Source organism: Peromyscus eremicus, chromosome 16_21 (genome assembly GCF_949786415.1).
Source record: "Peromyscus eremicus chromosome 16_21, PerEre_H2_v1, whole genome shotgun sequence".
Classification (NCBI taxonomy): domain Eukaryota; kingdom Metazoa; phylum Chordata; class Mammalia; order Rodentia; family Cricetidae; genus Peromyscus; species Peromyscus eremicus.
Window position 1 is genome coordinate 65,645,297 of NC_081432.1, and position 20,557 is coordinate 65,665,853.

At 42.7% G+C, this 20,557-nt stretch overlaps 1 protein-coding gene across 2 annotated transcripts in view; it reads right to left on the reverse strand.

Moving 5' to 3' along the window:
* Positions 1 to 510: 510 nt before the first annotated feature.
* Positions 511 to 20,557, reverse strand: part of Satb1 (SATB homeobox 1) — a 74,091-nt gene continuing 54,044 nt past the window's right edge. Inside the window, exons 9-11 of one of the 2 annotated variants that reach the window (XM_059281677.1) lie at positions 4,418 to 4,621; positions 3,802 to 3,897; positions 511 to 2,234 (exon numbers count right to left, since the gene is read on the reverse strand). In XM_059281677.1, the coding sequence (XP_059137660.1) occupies positions 1,731 to 2,234; positions 3,802 to 3,897; positions 4,418 to 4,621 (804 nt within the window). In that variant the 3' untranslated portion in view covers positions 511 to 1,730. Of the gene's footprint in view, positions 2,235 to 3,717; positions 3,898 to 4,417; positions 4,622 to 20,557 lie in introns of those variants that run through there. The other variant, XM_059281676.1, reaches the window with a different exon arrangement.

Consider the following 20,557-nt stretch of genomic DNA (forward strand, 5'->3'; position numbering starts at 1 on the left):
GAGTTTTGACAAAGGAATCCAAATGAACTCAGGGTTATTGTACCTTCCCCTCCTTATCACTTGTAAAATAGATCAAAATCAAACCAAACAACCCCCTCCCCTAAAACACTTAATATGAAGGGCTCTCGCACAGAAGGTCCATTTGTTCCCTTATTTACATGATTAATGGCTTTGAAAAATACACCCTAGCTTAAAGAAAAGTATTGCCATAATTGGAGGATTGTGAGAAAAAAGGCAGATATAGCCATCCCAAGTACTTAACTGCTAGAGTAATTCATGTTTCTGTTGGAGTCTTTTGACTGTCCTGTGTAGTAGGCAAAACCAGATTATCTTCCGCATTGTGAAATTTCATGCCTGCTTAAAACTGAGCATGTGTGTGACTTTAGTATTTCAGGCAAGTGTTCAGGTGCTCTTTTCAGGGCTCTCTTCTGTGTTCAAGAGAGCACCGTGCACCTACACGACCACCGTCCTTGCGCTTGGTCACATAAGCAGACAAACCCTGCCATGGCATACCATACAAACAATTTTAATCGTGTAGTTACAGTCAATAACCACTCCTAATCAGCACATCTCTGCATAAAGAAAATTGTGATACACTTATAAAAACAGCAGCTGTAACAAAATAGCTGGTGTTTTCATAGTCATAAACTCATAAAAAAAGAAATACACCTTTATACAGAAATTTCATACAGATGTCGCTTTAAAGTTGAGTGTAAACCAAAGGAAGACACATTGCAAACATCAATTATTTTCACATTAATTGCATAATTTTCTAAGGTGATCTATTAGTTTTATTTACCTAAGCTTATTTGCATGATAGTAAAAATTGCATACAACAACGAGAGTGAAGCTTCTAGAGTGAATTGCTTGGATAACATAGACTTTTATAGGCAACTGTGTAAAGCACATTTTCTCTATTTAAAACTTTTAAGACACTTTGTTTTACTGCCCATCAAAATACAGTTATAAATAGAAAGGAAATCAGTATGGTAACGAGAAGCAACATTACATTTAACAGAAACTTTCAAAAACTTAATTACAACATGATGCTGCAGGATCTACAAATAAATAAGGAGGACTAAATTGTGTTTCACATTTTCTTTTCCTTAAAAAAAATCATGTAACAATGAGAATGAAAAAAAATTACAGTGAACTTTTATTTCCAAAATAAAAAACAAATTTTAATTACGGCAGTGCCATATAATACAAGGCATTTGTTGGCATATGTCATCTTTAAACTGCATTCCACAGTCTATAGTTCTTCTTTTAACATACAATCGAGTAACAAACTCATTTTTTTTTTCCTTTTTCTCTTTAAAATAAGGGGCCAGTTTCCAAAGACCAGTGTGGAGTGTTACAGAAATAATGAAAGGAAAGGCAATCATAATCACAGAAGTTATAATGCTTATTTGAGGCTCCAGAATAGTAATAATTAAAAGGAAAACCAATCTCTGGTATCATGCTGACAGGGCGCACACCGTGGTGCAGCCCTTGAACACAAACTCTACCATCAGACAACGCAGGACGCTTCACTGGGGCTGCCTTGCAGTCCGGAAAACAGTAAAACCCACTTCAGTGCGGTCTGTCAAGTCCTTCCAACTTCCTGTTTGTGCAAGTTTCTGAAGATTTATTGGCCAAACAATAAACAATGAAGGTTTTCTGCGCGAACACAAGGTGGGCTTTTCATTTTGTTAGTAAATACCAGTGGTACGATGAAAATAACACTTTTCTCAGTCTTTCAAGTCGGCGTTAATGTCCGTGCTCCCTTCCACTGACAGCTCCTCCTCCAGTTTCACAGAAAACAGGGTGTTGGCGTTTTTATCCTGGACACTCTCTTCCAAATCCTTCAGCAACTCCTCCTCTTTGTATTCCGCCACATCCACTTCCAAGCCGGAGTTGTCCTTCAGTTTGCCGTGGTGCTTGAGATAGTACCGCTGGTTCTGAAAGAACTTGATGATGGTGTACTTGGGGAGGTCGAGCTGTGCAGACAGAGTCTGGATGGCCTCTTCATCCGGGTACAGGCCCACATCTTGGATGAAGCTCTGAAGGATCCCCAGGGCTTCCACAGAAATTTTGGTTCGTGGCCTGGTCTTCTGCCGGTTTTCCTCGTCGGACTCTGCAGAGGAGGCCACCGTGGGCTGCCGTGGGGGCAGCCTGGGGCCTGCCTGGGGCTGGGGCTGCGGCTGTGGAGGAGGAGGTGGTGGCTGCTGCTGCTGCTGCTGCGGTTGCGGCTGCTGCAAAAGACAAACAAACAGGAGTCAGAGGCGCGGGGCGCCGCTGCAGTGAGAGTGGGCGCTTGCCAAGCCCGCGTCCGAGGGAGAGCGGCCGGTTGAACAGCCCACAGCCTTTATTAGATAAATAAACACACTTCTGAGCTCGGAGCGGGGCAGCTAGGAAGCAGTGCAGCTTGCAGGGCTACTGGGCTCACTTATCAGCGATCTGTGGAGGAGAAAAACAGCTGGGAAAAAACGTGAGCCTCGCTCGCACTCTCTCAGAAGGGTTCTCACCAAAGGCGGCCAGCAAAGCACATCATGATGTCATTAATTAACAAAGACTTAAAAGAAGACTCTTTCTTAGACTCCAGGGACAATGTCAGAAGGTTGAGCTACCCAGCCCCGGGGAAAGCAGAGTGCCTGGCCATGCCGCATCTGTGGCTGCACCCTGGAGGACAGCTCAGCAGCCGTGTCCTTTATTCTGCACACCTCTTGGAGGTGCAAGGATGTTGTCTCAGACAGTTCCAATTCTCTCTCTCTCTCTCTCTCTCTCACTCACACACACACATACACACACACACACTTTCCTACCAAATTGCACTAAGGTAACACTACGTTTTTTTTCCTTACCCCCACCAAATAAAGGTTCACTCCATTCTACACCAGCTGGCGAATTGTTTTGTCTATAGTAAACTACGATGTGATTAGGCTTTAAATTTAATGTATACAGACACTTTTTCATAATTAGTATCTGCATATGTGCTGTAATTCCTGTACACAATTATACGTAACAAACGTGTGGCATGTGTCTACTGCGCACTCGACATCCATAATTCTTATCAGCCAAGCCAATCAACCCTGGGTGCTCAAAGCCGCAATGTATTAGAACATTTGTCCTGTGCTTAAGCATTTCCTCTTATCCCCCTAAGAAGCAATTTTATTAAAAACAATTTACATTTTCAAACAAGTACTATTTTTATTACTTAACATATATCTTTCTTGTCTTTGTTTTAGCTGAAACAGTCGGTTTTTCAGGCTTTCACAATTATTTTAGTGCTTAATATCCTGAGGGATTCTCTTTTTCAATTTGTTTTATCTTTAATAAATACTCAAGGATTTTTTTTTTCCTGGTGGATGGATAACTCTATTATTTTAGCTACAGATATCCGTATTTTTCACAGACAGCAATACCAGGAAGGAGTGCGGGTGATTCCACAAAGATGTTAGGCAGGTTTCTGGGGCCCTAGAGGCAATGGCATTTCCCTTCAAGGAAAAAGCTAAAAACAACCTTCAGATTTAGCAGAAATAAGTTACACAGCTTAAATTCAACTAGAACATGCTGTTTAAGTTCCTGAAGCCACAGGAGCGCCACTGTGGTCTGGCCCTTTGATCAAGTTTCTCATGGGCTTCCACAGAGGCTGTGTCCCACACAGGCGACATCAAGCACAGCCAAGTGGCACTATGGGCTTTGGCCAGAGCCATGGCCATTCCATTCCCGTCCTTTGCACATCTGAAAACCCTAGCCGAGGGAGCTGGCCTTCACGACACCTTTCCTTTTTCTCCTGGCACAGAACTGGTGCCAGCTCACCTGAGGAGCAGCATTGGGCCATGGTGCAGGGCTCGGCAGGCCTGGTAAGAAAGCAGCTCTAGACTCTCCTTTGCCAAGGGTGCTGGGAGAGGGGCTCTAAGGAAAGACAAACAGACATGACTCACCCTGTCCTGCCCTGGGGTGGGGGTGGGGGGCTGTGTGAGGTGAAGGCGGGATGAGGAGCATTCAGCAAGACGGGTTTCCCTCCCCTTCACTATGGAATGAAATGTGTCTGTCCTCTATGGCACACTGGTGGTCCCTTTCCTCCAGGGCAGTATGGTTTTAATTAGGAAGCAGTTTTTAGTTCAATTTTAAAAAACACACCAACAGGTATGTTCTAAGCTTTCATAATCAAAACCCAGTGCTAACCAAGACACCCTTACTACACTAGCAGTCCAAAATGGGGTTCCTGCCTCGTTAGGGTGAGTAGACTACAACCCAGCAGCCGGAAACAGCGTGTTTATCCTCCTTTTATCCTGAGCAAGATGGCAGTGTGCTGCTGTCTCCAGTAAAAGCCTGTACGTAGACTGTGGGAAGAGAAGAACCACTAATTTTCCTGCTAAGTTGAAGGCTTTGTTTATTTAGTGCTGCGTGGAACTGGCCAAGGTAAACGAACCTGAATCTGTTCTGCTGGAACATGGATGATGTGGGGTGGCCTGTCGCCATGGTGATGCACAGCGTTGCTTTCCTGCTCATAGATGGCATCGCGCTCAGGCTGAGGAAGACTGAGGAACCTGCGGATCATGGACAGGTTCTCCCACAGGGTCCTGTTTTCTGGGGAAGGATCTTCTTTCCAGCGCAACAGCTCACACAGCCATCCCTTAGGAGGAAAGGGTGACAGGTCAGTTTGTGTGGGGCTGGAATCTGCCACAGATGCTGAAAAGGAGGCTCCAATAGTTAACTTTTTCATCACACATCACTCCAATCTGCTTTAATATTTTTTCCTTTGAATCCATTAGGAGAGGACAGCTGTACCTATGCGGAAGCAGGCTGTTTCTGATCAATGTTCAGATTGATGTCTTCATGGGCAGACACACATGGGCTGGGGAGATGGCTTAGGCAGTCAGTGCTCACTCTGCAACTACCAAGAGCTGAGTTTGGATCCCCGGAACCCATAAAAGAACCTGTTACCTGTCACCCCAGTGACAGGGTGCAGAGACAGACACCAGGGGCTGGCTTACCAGCCAGTGTAGTGAAAATGGGGAGTTTCAGGTTCAATAAGAGACCCTGACTGAAAAAATAAGGTGGAGAGCCATGAGGAAGACAACCGGATACCAGCCTTTTGCCTGGACACACATATGCACAAGCAAGTGCATCTGTGTGTATGTGTGTGCACGCACGAGTGAGTGCGCGCGCACACACACACACACACACACACACACACACACACACACACACACAAAGTAAGGACAGACATTTTCACACTCATTCATCGCACTCTGCCATAAGAGTGATGGGTTAGAAACAAAGGTGAAGGCAGGTGCAACCCCGCCCGCCCGACCTTCTTGTTCGCCAGCGGCCACGGAAGGCATGGAGGTGGCAAGTCAGAGCTCTCGAAATAAACTGTCCTCAAAGGCTTCCCTAAGCTCACACTTTTTGTTTTAGAAAGAAAGCTCACACAGAGAGAGAGAGAAAGAGAGAGAGAGAGAGAGAGAGAGACACACACACAGAGACAGACAGACAACACACACACATACATGGGGGAGGGGAAGAGAAGGGGGAGAGAGAAAGAGACAGAGAGAGACAGACAAAGACACACACTGGTGAGAGGAGGGAGGAGGGAGGAGAGAGAGAGAGACAGACAGACAGACAGACAGACACACACACACACATGGGGCAGGGGAAGGGAAGGGGGAGAGAGAAAGAGACAGAGAGAGACAGACAGAGACACACACTGGCGAGAGGAGGGAGGAGGGAGGAGAGAGAGAGAGACAGACAGACAGACAGACAGACAGACAGACACACACACACACACACACACACACACACACACACACACACGGGGGGGGGGAGGGGAAGGGAAGGGGGGAGAGAGAAAGAGACAGAGAGAGACAGACAGAGACACACACTGGCGAGAGGAGGGAGGAGGAAGGGAGGAGAGAGAAAGAGAGAGAGAGAGAGAGAGAGAGAGAGAGAGAGAGAGAGAGAACACGAGAACCAGTGCCCGCATGCTTGGGCATGAATATATTTGGCTTTATTACCATGGACATTAGAAGAGTTCTTCAACAAGGTCCTTTCTTAAAGGGAACCTCAGAGTCCTGCTTTTCTGTCAGCTGTAGCACATGCGTATGACTTGTCAGGAGAGAACTTTAGTCAGTTTTTAGGGTGAAGAGTGAAGGGCAAACTCTGTCAAGGACCCAATCTGACCCAGTGTGATTCTCAAGTCTTCATGTCTGGATGGCTCAACAGAGGACTCCTACTGCCATCTCCAACTTTCACCCCATCCACCCTCCTGGACCGGAAGGAAGCAATGGGGTAGGAGAGAGGGAGGGGCAGTCTCCAAGGGAGCCAATACTGCCACCTCTCACTGGACTGTCCAGAGACACCTCACCTGGACACACTGAAGGCAGCGCCACTCCCTCACCGCCCCATCCCCCCCCCATGACCTGTGATTGGCGTACAGATTGGTATACTGTCCTGTGCCATGGACAGCACTCCCATCCTGTGCACTCTCCAGAGATGCTCTTCCTCGTTCTTCTCCTCCCCCAAAGACCTCTACCTGAGGTCACTCTATGTCCCTCCTTCCCGCCATTCTCCCTCATTCCGAGCAGGAAACCCGCTGGGTCTCTGCCTTTGGGAACTGCTCTAAAATGAAGGCTTTCTTGGAGATTTCCAGGAAGCTGGCTGGACAGGACACTGTGCCTCTATTATGAGAATTTTAGATCTATGCACGGAGGGTTCTGCTTTTTATGTTACTGCGAGATGAAACCAGATGACTGTATGTCTTTCTTTCTGTTTTCAAACTGGATGAACCTTTCAAAAGGAACTTCTATTTGTGATAATGGTGGAAGAGAACAAGGCCTTCTTCTCCTAGAGTTGGTCTGAAAGACTGTCTGAGAGATGACAAAAGAAAAGACGGGGCTGACACACTAGCTTCCTACTAGCCGGCCAGAACACTCACGGTTCTTGGTGAGTTGTACAGGCTTTACTGTTGCTTTGTTTTCTTTTGGGGTTCAGTATAAAACCCAGGGCTGTACACACACCAGCTAAGTGCCTCTAGGGAAGACTGGATCCTTTAACAGTTGTTTTTAATTAAGCAAATACACACACACAAATAAATGTTCATGAGTATATATATGTGAATGCTCACATATCTGTGTACACACACACACACACACACACACACACACACACACACACACACGAATGGTCATGTGATAATGCTTTCATTCAATACCACTGAACACACAATTCAAGATGAGAAGGGGCAGTATCTAGAAGATTTAACCTGAAAGAACAGCCACTAAAAAGGAAAAACAAATCTGCCCTGATGACAGAGCCCTGGAGCTGCTTCTCACCTGACCACAGATCCCTGCGCTTACATCCAGACTGCTGTGGGATGTCAGAGCTGGGCTCTACTTGAGAGAATAGAACATAAACTACAAAGCTGACCTTGAGTATTTACAGTGGAGACATGCCTACCCTGAAGATATTATTTAGTTCTTATGGGTAAACTCTTGCTATTTGGAGCAAGTCATAAAAATATCACCTATTTTCCTAGATCCAAGCTATTTCCTTACACCACATGTCTAAATTTTGTGGCAGGATAGATCTTAGATACGTCTCCATCTCCCAGGAGGCTTGTCTGCATCCTGCAGCTGTGACCTCTGACAACCTGCATGCCTGGAAGCATGGTCTATTTACCTTCCAGAGAAGCGAGAAGGCTTGGGAAGAAGGGAAGAGGCCTTCCGCCTTGGCTGGTTCCACTGGGTACTGAACACTGAGCTGTTATCATTTTTATGTTTTTTTAGAAATAATTTTTTTAGATATAAATGCACGTAGCTGAAAATTGCCAAGAGTTAAATTAAGAATGATTGGTGTCAGAAAAGCTTCTTGGAGAGTGCTGAACACACTGATGGCCTCACATCCTTCAGAAACTTCTGTAAGGAAGGCAGAGATCACTTGGCACTTGGATGTAAGTGAAAAACATGTGGATCACAGATGTTCTTTGGAAAAGAAAATCATTAGTTCTTTTAAACCAGCTAATAATGACAGCTAATTTCTAAATAATCACATTCATGTGGTTTTAACAAATATTTCAGAAAGAGAACTCTGACTCCTTCAACAAATGTTTTGTCTAAACTGTCACTTCTGTGTCTCTGCACTTCCCAGACAGATCCTTATTTTTATTAATTGCCCATGACTAACATCACACTTCCAGTACTTTGCTATTAACCTCTGCCCTTAAATAATACTTCTAATTCCTTATCTAAAAATAATGCGACGAATCTGCAGTGGAAACGTGTTTCCGCCTTTTAGAGACAGGACCAAGCTGAAATGACTACAGCAGGCGCGTCATGCAAAAATACCTGACAGTGCATCTGGGAACTGTTAGAACTCCACAAGGGGGTTCAAAAACGAGGAAGAGAGCAAAGAGGTGTGTGTTTGTGTGTGTGATCTCTTAAATAATGGGGAACGGACGTTTTGACACCTTTTTGTGCTTTTGTCACGATAGAAATAGACTGATAAATTCCCAACCAGGATTGGCAAAAAATATGATTAACCTGTTTATAAAAAATACTAAATACCTTGGAGTACTGTGGCTACCTCAAATTCTATTGCTTTTCACTCCATTGGTCATGATGGTGATCTGTGATTTGAAGGAAGGAACTGAAGAGGACATAAATGCCTTCTCCTTCGCCAATCACGTGTCTGAGGCTGTCCCCTAAACGTTAGAATGGATGCATTTGGAGAGGTGACGGACAGGCGTGAGTGCTGCCGACATCCAATTAAACCGAGAACTCCCCAGGAGTGCCACACTGCTCAGGAGGAGAGAGCAGAGTGAGACGCGGAGCTTTGTTGTGAAATGTGAACTTTATCCTTTTAGAAGAGGTCTCTGGGACCTGATGTGCTGTGTACAACCAGAGGCAGGAGTCTCAGGAGACTACTCTCAAATTCAATTAGATCACGACTCTTTGAACGGCAGAAAAGACGGGGCCGAAGAAGCCCTCGTCAAATGACGGGACCAATCGGCTCTCAGAAAACTAAAGTGGTACAAGGAACAACCTCAACTGTAAATGTAGTAAATGTGCCAAGCAACATCACACTGCATCTAATGAGGGCAAAATATAAACAGTGGCCACATGTAAATCAATTAGAACAACTTTCAGGATGTTACTACTTTTCAAACTGACAAAGTTTAATTTGACACCTTCTGTTCCAAACCCTTTGTTTCTATTCAAAATCACGCCTTGAGCTGTTGCTATCAATCACAGCACTCCCTATTACTTTAAAAAAAAGAAGAAGAAAGAAAGAAAGGAAGAAAAAAACCTGGCATGGACCCCGAATAAGCTGAAAATGCCATGCAGATAAATTCTGAGATAATATGTTCAAACCTGTTATATACAACACAAATCCTGTAAAGTTATGTATTGTAAACCTACATTTATTGAGAACTAAAAGTCTTAAATCCATCTGCCACAAAGGAAATACTGTTATGTACTTTATAGTAACCAACAGCCGTCTGCAAATGTCTTGCTACTGTAAGCAAGAAAGCGGTGCAGAGCAGGGTAAAGTGAAGGCGGGGTGAGGAGCATCCTTCTGACTGGTGCTGGTGGGGATCTAATAAGGAAATGTAAGACTGGGGGAGAAACGGGCAAGAGAAAAAGCAGAGTGACTGCCAAACCCGTGTTACAAAAATCAAAACAAACTCGGAGACAACACAATGGCAATTTATTATGGTCCATGAAACACACGACTGTATGCTCATTTTAAAGGAAAAATTAGCAGTTCCAAACTCAATATTCTAATGATGTGCTTGCTGACAGAATCTTGTTGTGCCACATTCAAATAAAAATCCTGGCACCTCCATCTCTCAGCTGCTAACTTCCAACCAAACTCAATCTCTGATTCCCATGCCATTCTTTAGAGCAGTGAGTTCGAGGCAATTCAATGCTTCCATTTTAACACAAAAGGGGTACCAGTGACTCTGAGGTAGGAAACCAACGTCCCCTGAGAAGCGCACACTGGACCTGCAAATCCTCACATACACAGATGTGCTTACAAGGCTGGGTCTGAGACAAAGCTGGGGGTTCTTAACACAACTAGTTTTCAAAGGGAAAATAGACTTTGATACCATGGGGGATGGCACTTAATGCAATATGCATATGTATATAATGCCATTATGTATATATACATTTTAAAACTAAGAGCTATAAAGAGAGAAAGAAAAATGACATGATTTCCTGCTGTACCTAAGAAGGAAAAATACATTAAAAAAATCAAATGGTAATTTGAGTTCTAAAAGGCAAAACATTTTAAAGTCTGTATCCATCCCCTCATCCTCATCTTTTATGTGTTATTTGTGGGAGTATTTTCTTCCAATCTCTAGGGCATATCTTGTAATATATGATATTAAAAGAAATCAATCTAAATAGGAAAGTATTTGATACAAACATTTTAGTGCAAAGCATGAATTACAGTTTTGCAAGTAGTGGGAACAAGAACGGAGTACATAATCCATTAAACAGTACTTCTAACAAAAAAATTCACCATTGTAGACTAAACTACACTAGGCATTTTGAATGAGTACATTTTCAACAACAACTAACTATAAAGCTTGCAATTTATCATTCAGGAAATAATTTCCTACTTTTAAAAGAATCTGTAAGTGTTACTTATGCAAATGAAGACAGTTTTTAATCTGCCCACAAACATGCTAATAGAGGGCAATTTTTTTTATTTACAAAGCCGCTGGCACTCAAGGGTAATTTCGCATCAGTGTTCTCCTATAAGCCGGGGAAGAAATGGGTTCTGATTGTCAGAACTACCGAATCTGTCACCTTTAGCATAAAGGCTTAAGATGTAACAAAAGATGTCACATGACTGCTGTTTTAAAGCCCCCCTTTCACATTACAGAAAGGCCCACTTGAACATCTTTTATTTTTTATATGTACTGTACCCAAAATGCGGTATTTAAATATATTATTTTGGGGGGTCTCACTTCAAAGACACTCAAGATCTAAGGGTGAGGCCTGGATGCCTCGCAAACCAACTCCAACTCCAACCCTCCCAACACTGGACACTGAGAAGTAAAATCCACGGCAGCCAACACTGAAAGCATTTTAAATTATTTACTAGGTTAAAAGGGTGAAATGATACTTTAAATACATCAGATTTCATCATCTAGGCCATTTTTTGGTGGCAAAGTGGTATTGATCTTTCCAAATGCTTAAAATTAGCTAGTTTGCAGAAGGTCATTATTGGATTAAAGGCATTAAAGTTGAGGGCACAAGGCGATGTGCTTTTTCTTCCTTCCCAATTCAAATCATGATATAATTTAATAAAAAGGATCCCATCATGTCCTGTAATGAAAACACTTGTCTTAGGATAGTGTTCTTTATTTAACATGTTAACCTTAAATGCCACGACATTCTTTAGAAGGGAACCCTCCTCTAAAGCCAATTATGCTATGGCCTAACGAGAGAATCTGCCATCAACACTAACAAAGGCCAGGTTCTCCTCCATAGATTAGTGGGAAGCACGCCATCGTCCTCCTCCATTTAATACCACTGATGGCAGCCCAGGGAGTCCAAGCAGAGACTGGAGCTTCTTCTCTGCTAAGTTAACATGTGTCTTATTACAGAAAACATGGAGGATAAACTTGAACAGAGATGTAGCAGTAAAAGCATTTTTACACTGGAAGGCATATGTTCTGTTCACATTCTTCCAAGCTGGAATACAGCTTGGAATACAGCTTAAATACAGCTTAAATATTCATGTGTGCCCTCTTGATATATTAATTTTCAAGGTGTGGTTTCTGATGCATTCATTAAAAAAAAGAAAAAGTAATAGTGAAAATATTTTAAACTACTGCTATTTTAAGCCCTTGAGATGACTGTTTTTGGACTCCTGAGCTCCTTCCAGACTCTCCAGTTTATTTAAGGGATGTAATATCTTAGCCAAAAATCTGTGGGTTTCTATATTGGGGTAATAATAGGCCATAAACTGAGTGTCTAGAAGTTTCTCATTTTGCCCCTTTGTTATTAAGAGGTTAAGCAACTCTAGCATAGCTTCAGGAGATTTATTATTAGCATAAAAAATAACATTTACACATGCCTAGAAGAACCTCTTGAAATTTAGTAAAGTTAGAAGGGCGCTCAGAGTCACTAGCAAACCATCTTTATTTTTCAGTTTTGCTTATAATGTAATAAGAGTTTTTAAAAAAGTATCATTTGCATTCTACTGTTTTTATTTCCTCCTCTTCTCTATCTTCTCTAGGTCACTGATGTGGGGGCATAAACGTGGTGGTTTTTCTTTGGCTACACACAGATTGTTCAGTTCATAGCAAAAGTATCAAATAACGACTTGGCCAGAGGAGATACAAATGACTCTTATTTTCAAAAGTGCCAGGAGAGAGAATCTCCAACATTAAAGGTATTTGCAGAAGAGAGAAGTTTCAGAAAGGGGGAATGAAGACAAGTGTGGAATTCTAAGCAGTCTACTAAAATATCTAGAAGAGTGGTTCTCAACCTATGAGTTGTGAGCCCTTAAGCCTAAGACCATTGGGATACACAAGTATTTACATTATAATTCATAACAGTAGCAAATTGCAGTCATGAAGTAGCAATGAAATAATTTTACAGTTGGGAGTCACCACAACATGAGGAACTGCATTAAAGGGTCACAGCATTAGGAAGGTTGAGAACCACTGGTCTGAAAAAGACAATCTCACTTGACAGAAATACAAGATTTCAAAAGAAGGCCTGGATTTTATTTTTAAAACATTAGATTTGGAAAGTGCCTACCATAAAAGTTTGATTTCTATATATACTCCAAATCGAAGCCAAGACAAGAATCTGACTTAGATTCATGATACGTGAACATGAATTCTGAAAAACAATCTTACCTGCCCCCACACAGACCAGAGCCGATGACATTTCTGACATTCCGTAACTTTCAGCAGAATGGTTTAGCCTCTCCCGACTATTCTGACACCTGACCTTCAACTCTTTAAGTTTCCATTCTCATTCTTCATAAAAGGTGCCTCAAAATGGATAGCGCCCCGAGATGCATGCTGCAACTTCTCAATTTTAACCTCTACTTCCAGCATTAAGAACTATCTACCTACCACTGGCTTCTTCAAGTTGGGGTACCTCTTCCTTAACTTATTCTTGGAGGCACCAAATTCTTTCATTTACTTGCCGTGGAAAAATTTTCCCCTTTTGACTTTCAGGAGAAGCAGACCAGTGATGACCACAGCTGTTATGGACAAGGAACCACCACCTACAGCTGAAGAAGTCCAACACAGAGCTAATTAATGGGATTCTCAATTCAGTCTGCAGACCTGCAGGTGTGCCCTCCCGTTAAGACACAATGATGTCGTCTACAAAGTTCACACCTGGAAACCCCCAGCTGAGCTACAAAAAAAGAAAAGAAAAGAAAAGAAAAAAGCCAAAAAATCCTCTCGGTGTTCTAAGTAAATTTGTGATTTTTGTGCTGGGCTCCATCTACAGCTATCCTTGGTCATTCGGGGCCTGTGGGCTCCAGGATGAGCATGTCTCTGAGCTCTGAAAGCTTCCAGAGAGGCAAACAGACCAGGCTGTTTGGCTTTTTTGAATCCCCTTGACCATCTTTGAGAGGCTGTTGGGAATGGGACTGGAGGGTGAAAACCACCTGACTGTCCATCCAGTGTGACCTCTAGAGGTCCCCAACACAGCAGCAAAGCTTATGCCCTCATAGGTCGCATTTAGTCCTATGCCTGGTAACATTCCTCATATTCAGTTGGACTGATTATTAGCTACTGCCTAACGCAGCCTCGTGTTGTGTTTTCTATTTCTCTACTCTAAGAGGAAGGCTTTTTTTTTCACTTCCCTTCAAATGTTACTTCTCCCTCAGGCCATAATCAGGCACCTCAGTAGACAGATGAAGAGAACACAATAGGTAGGAGTATCTATACCAATATGAGCCAGTCACTTTTCTGAGCCTTTGGGAAGACTCCTCCTCTATAAAATATGAGTAATAATGGTATTAATCTCACAGTGGCTGCTACAAATGAGACAGAGTGCATTCAATCTGATGCCTAGTCTGAGATAACTTCAGAATGTTGCAAAATAAAAGTACTTAAACAACTCACAGTCCATCTGGAATGACATAACATTCAAAATGATTAAATAAAGCGGCCGTGATAAAGGTCACGGAGGGGCAGGATACCAAGAGTGGCAAAACTAGAGAGGTAGAAGCAATGGTTGAGGGGGGCAGGGAAGGAGGGCGTCTCCCTGACAAGGCAGTACTGGCTCGGCCTTAGAGAATGGGCCATACTGACGGGGTAGAGTACCTGGGAGAAGACAGCTTGAATGGATGATGCCTCCCACAGCCCTTACCACACTGGCTTGAGAAAGTGACTCAGCTTCTATAACCTCTTACCTTCTACACACTATGCTTCTAAGGTCTCTCTAAGAGGCTTGACAGAAACCTTAAGCAGGTTCCTCAGCTTCTTCAGACCTCAAATATATCCTTTGTAAAAGGAAGTCTCATTTTATCACCTAATTCATAGTATATTGAGAATTAAAAGAGAACATCTATGGAAAAGGACTTGGTACTCAATAACAATTTCACGTATTGCTCATATATTATTGTTGACATTATCAAACTTTCTTAAGCCCATAGAGACTGAAGACACTAAGGAGGCTAAAGCGAATAGCTGTTACCATAGTCCTTCCACATGCTGTACCCTAAACAACAAAGCTCAGTCAGCAGCTCTACTACCAACTCCACACCGAGGCTGGGATATTGGAGTTTATTTGATATCTGAAGTACAAACAGACACTCTTTCTGAAACATGAAACTGCAGATGGCAAAAATGTCTGACAATGACCCTTAAAAGACAAATTCCTTTCCTAAGCCAGTAACCTCACTTTTCAATGCTTATTCAAAAGAAAAGATAATAAAAACTACATATAAATACTTTACAAAACTGTTTACATTTACATTATCCGTGACAGCAAAAGTTGGAAATAAGCTAAATGCACTGTAGGAAATTGATGGGTACTACAGTATGCAAATGGCACAACACACACATACAGCTATACCCACATGTGTACATTGATAGGAAATTGATGGCTCCTACAATATGCAAATGAACACAACACACACATACAGCTATACCCACATATGTACACAAGTACATGTCTGTGTATATAAAGAGCCTAAATCAGGATATTAAATCAGAATATCTCTAGGTGATTGAGATTATGGATATTTTTATGTTCTTCCTTATGCTTGTATTTCTGATTTTTCTGTAGTGACTATGTAATAAAAATATGCACAGCAAATGGCTTTAATTAAAAATCTAATTTTTCTTGTCTGTCTCCTCTATAACCAATGTGAGTTCCTGTCAACTCTAGCCCTCAGGAAGGCCTCTTGGATTTCTTCCACTCTGTGGCCTCTATTCCAGTTCACCCTCAACCCTGCCAATAGATGTGAACACATACTGCCCTGCAGTAGCAAACTCTCCCCTGCACTCCTCCCAAGGGACCTGGAAATATCCCAAGGCTCACACGCAGGGGCTGTAAAAACCCAGCAGTGCCAGTGAGTTGTGAGGCGGAGCTCTAAGTATGGCCCAGTGTGGGCCAGGCTGAAAGACTGTGCACATCTCTGCAATTCCTGGGGTCTCAGAGGTGGCTGCAAAGTCCAGAGGTGAAGATTTACAAGGAAGAGGCTTCATTGAAAAGAAATAAGGTTTGAGCTGAACTTGGCTTCCGAGGCTCAAGGAGGCAGAGGCCCAACAAGGGACCCTAAGGCACCCAAATGTGACACTCTTAGAAAAGGAAATTTAGGAAACTGGACTTTCCTGAAACCTCAACTCAAACACATGTACACACAAAATAAAATTTTTATTGTGTTGCTTACTAAACATTATTAAAATTTCAGTATTTCTTTCCTATTAAAAATTCTGAAGAACATGAGTGTTTGAGCCATGTGTGAGAAGAAAAAAAAATTATAAAAATGAGAATTGATAAAGTAAGTAATGTTTTAGGCAATTTACCTGATAGGGTAGCTTGTTGGTTTACACAAATAATTTACCACTAGATTGTTTTAAACAAAATTTCTGTATTATGTTTTCAACAGATTTATATAAAACTTTTCAATACTGCAGACAGCTCAGGAATGAGCTATACTCTCCATCATGCTTAGTTAGAATCAGGGAATTAAAAATTTAAATCTTCCCTCTATGATGTTCTAGGAGGAAGAAGAAAGAAGTTTTAAACCAAGAGAAGGCAGTTTGGGACTTATGAGTCGTGGGAGTCAGACCTCAAGAGGGACAACTCACTGTCAGGGTCATTATGAGCTCCCAACTTGCTTATGATTTTGATGATGCGCCCATCTCATGGCTCAAACCACATAATTTTCTCCATTATGCAAACCTGTTCATCAGAAGTTTGTCTAATTTGAGAAAATCAAATCTTGTGATTCACAAGTAGCCATTAAAGACAGAAAGCATGGATATTTCTGGAAGTATGTGTGTCAGGGTGATAGTGGCCACACCAGGGAGCTTAACCTAGGCACAGGCTGTCTCCCTCATTCCTCACAACGCCAGTGCAGAAATGCCTGAAGGAGGTGGGCAGGAGTGGAGTGTGAACCTGCTGTGCTCTGCATCCTTCCACTGCTCCATATTCGTTAAGGATGCAAGGCTTGACAATATCTACTCCTCATCACTCCACCCTTCTGCAGGTCATTACAAGGACCCTCTTCTGGCCACCCATGGTTCAGAGGAAGCGGACACACTAGCGCACATACCGTGGAGATGCATTTTTCCTAACACTTCTTATCCAACAAGGTAAGAGCCATCCACAATTCAGGTTTGCATTATTATTAACAGTGTAGCTTGCAGGCAGTGGTGGCACATGCCTTTAATCCCAGCAGAGGCAGGCAGATCTCTGAGTTCAAAGCCAGTCTGGACTACAGAGTGAGTTCCAGGACAGCTAGGACTTCATAGAGAAATCGTGTCTTGGAAAAAAAAAAAAAAAAAAAAAAAAGGAAAGCAAGCAAGCAAGCAAACAAAATAAAGAAGGAAAAAAGAAGTGTAGCACCCAACTGGTAAATACTTTTTTATCCGCAGTGAAGGCATTCTCTCATCAAGTACAGCACTTGCTGTTAGGTATCTAGGCTAGAAACAAGGTTGTTGGGACAGTTTTGGGTTTTGCTTTAGATGCTATTGCAATGACTGCAATCCCCTCTTGTTATGCTTTAGAGTGACGGGCCCTTGAAAAATAAGCATACTAGAAAGCAATAAACAAATTGGAAGAAAATGTTTCCCAGGTAAATTAAAAAATTCCTAGGCTAATATGTTAAACATGTAATTGTTCCCTCTGCTCAATTTATCATTGATCTCATCTCTTTGGTGCCATAGACCCTTCTGGCAGTCTGGGCAAAGCTCATGAATGCCTTTTCAGAGGAAGGTTTTTACGTTTGAAATAAAATACATAAGATTACAAAGAAAACCAATTACACTGATATACATAATTGGTTTATGGATAACTTAGGGGGATGGGAATGGACTGGACTAAGCCAATCTATCAAAAATTTTTGATGTAGTAAAAGGTGCACATGCGTGCATGTGTGTGTGTGTGTGTTTAAACTAACACACTGAGTTCCAATCTAGCGCAGCAGACTCCTAGTGATGAGCCAGAAAAACAGTATTTCAAGAGTTCTGTCATGACATGATATGCTATGAAGATGGGGTTTCGCTGGTGGCAAATTTGTATGACAAATGTTGCCAGGACTTGCTGCTGGTGCTGACGACTGAATGAAACACCAACTTCCAGTTAGAGGTCACACAAAATAAATCGTTCACTGTCTTCTTAGCCAAAGTGGAACACAGGCTAAGAACCCCTGAATGGGATGGGTCCCTGACCTTAAATGGACATCTGCATACATACATATACCAAGCATATACTCACATACTTCAAAATATTTTTATAACTAATCTAGATAAGATCCAGCAAATTAGAAAAACTTATTACCTGTGGAATGTGAAATAAATACCCTCCCTTCCACTACAAAGGAACATGTTTCGCTAAGAGGTGGCACAGAGTTAAACAGTTCCTCCTAGTGGGGTAGCCATATCCAGAGATGCTCAGCTTTCCCATGAGAGGTGTTTCAGCACTGGACCTTTGAGTATGGAGAGAGAGAGAGAGAGAGAGAGAGAGAGAGAGAGAGAGAGAGAGAGAGAGAGAGAGAGAGAGAGAGAGTCTGTGTGTGTGTGTTCGCATGCACACGCACGCTGTTGGGGGGGTGTTGATAAGATGGTTCCCCACAACATCCAATTTTCAGGTCAGTCCAATGGGAGAGAATTGTTCTTGGACTTATATATTCAGTTCTACTGAAGATCTGTACTAAAATAGGTCTGTGCCTTGAGTAACGTCACTGGATAAACTGCACTAGCGTACACATAGCACACTAGTTTCCTGGTCATGTCACGAACTTGGAGAATGAGTTTACAAACTCTGAATGCAGCATCAGCATTTTAATCTGGTTAGCTTCATACCTTAATCTGAGTAACTCTAAAGGTAAGCGAGGCTTACCTTTGAAAACTGCCAACCTGCCTGGGGAAGCACTCCAGCTGTGGCTTTCCACAGACTAGGGTTTCCCAAATGGAAGGGAAGAGAAAGGACAGAAACCGGAGGGGCATCACAGGAATGGATCAAAGGCACTACTCCAGGGTGGGGTGGGGGTGGGCGGACAAGGTGGTTAGCGAGGAGGGGCGCTATGTAAATGACAGGAAGCTGCCTATCAGCTGGGACACCTGATCTGCTCAGTCAGTTCTAATGGAGCAGATGGACGTCCGACTTTTTCGTTTCAGATTAGAGTACGGGGCAGATGACTAGTCCAACAGAAAGGGGAAAAAAAGTGAAGAATAAAGATGAAAATTGGGGCAGAGGGTATGAAATAACAGAGCACACAACCATCTCTTAACTTTATATCATGATGACGACCAGTGTAAAATCTACCCAGCAACAGAAACACAAACTCTGTCTGGAAATTCAGTTTGATGGATAAGGTTTTAGTTTTTATGATTATTCAGGGTCCAAGTTAGTTTCTTTAATCAAAATTACTAAAATAAAATTATTCTGCATTAGGCTATTACCCTTCCCCCAATCTCCAAACACAGAAACAGAAATTAATTGCCAGCCAGGAAGAAAGAACACAATTTAGGCAATAACAGCTTGGCATGGACTAAGCTGGATTTCCTAAGAGCATTTGTTTGTGAATCTATATTTTACATACAGCTCTTAGTTCCCTAACCTTATTGAAAGTAATTTATTTTTACCTAATCTGCATTTCACTGAGAGCACCAAACTTCAGTGAAGTAGCCATGTTACACCCAAGACAAGGAGTAGTCACACTGGTGCCGAGAGTCAAACAGAAAAAGGTTCAAAAGTCATTTGGGGCGGGGCACTCCTCAGCAGGTACATGTGCTCCATGTTCCAAACCATGCACCTCAAATGTGGGTGCAAAGTCTCAAGGGAGCTGTCTCCCATGTTCATTTTTGATTTGTGTTTTCTCCTTTCCTAGCCTCTCCCAAACCTGGGGTTTTTCAAGGACCCGAAGTTGCTCACACTGCCCTGATTCTGGCAATCACTGTCCTGGCACCCATGAAGCCAAGCCCGTCCTTCAACTGAGTTCAACTGCTCTCCTCTTCCTCTCTGCCTGGACCCTGACAAGTTCTGTGTGATAAGGGGGGAGGAGGGCAGCTTTCAGTCATCCCTAACAAGTCTCAGATGAAGACGCCACCAAAACAGCACTCCCCCCAAAAACCAAGGCTTCGCATTATTCGACCCCTTACCTCTTCTGTGACTTATTCTCAAGCCAAACCCTCTACAGGCAATATTGTCCAGCAAAACAGCATCTCCATTTACACTGCGCTGGTGTCTCAGTCTCAGATACACATAACTCAGTTCTACACTGGACATCAGACAGACAGAAAGCAACTCAAGCTGTTTAACTTCCTGGAGAAGTTCAGAGCCTCAGAAACCAAACAACTTGCCTGGAAACACACAGCATGTGGATTTACAGGGGAATTGGGCCACAGCTCTTCAAGACTCAAGGTTTCCCCTGAAAGATGAAGTTTGTGTTTCAACCACCTGTACATATGCCAGTAGCTGCTGGCACCCTCTTCCCATCAGGTGTGGTTAATCGGGAGCCAGGTCCTCTAATCCCTTCAGCTCAGAATGCAAGTATGAGCTACACTGTCATGATATCAATGACTTCAACAAGGAGAAAAAAACCAAAACAAGGGTACAATGAGGGAGTTAAGTCCAAGAGAAAGTAGAAAGAGTATTGGGGGAACCTATTTTCTTGGTGGGCATTCATGAGGGTCTGAGAGCCTAGAGCAGGACATGCCAGAATGGCTGAGGATGGTGTACTGAGTCAGAGTAGCATGTCATGGCCACCAAATTGTCACGGCCACCAAATCTTAATCTGTGACTTGGGTTTTGTTGTTGTTGGTTTTGTATTTTTGAGATAGGAGTTCCTCTGTGTAGTTCTAGTTGTCCTGGAACTACAGCCTGTAGACTGGCTTCAAACTCAGAGATCT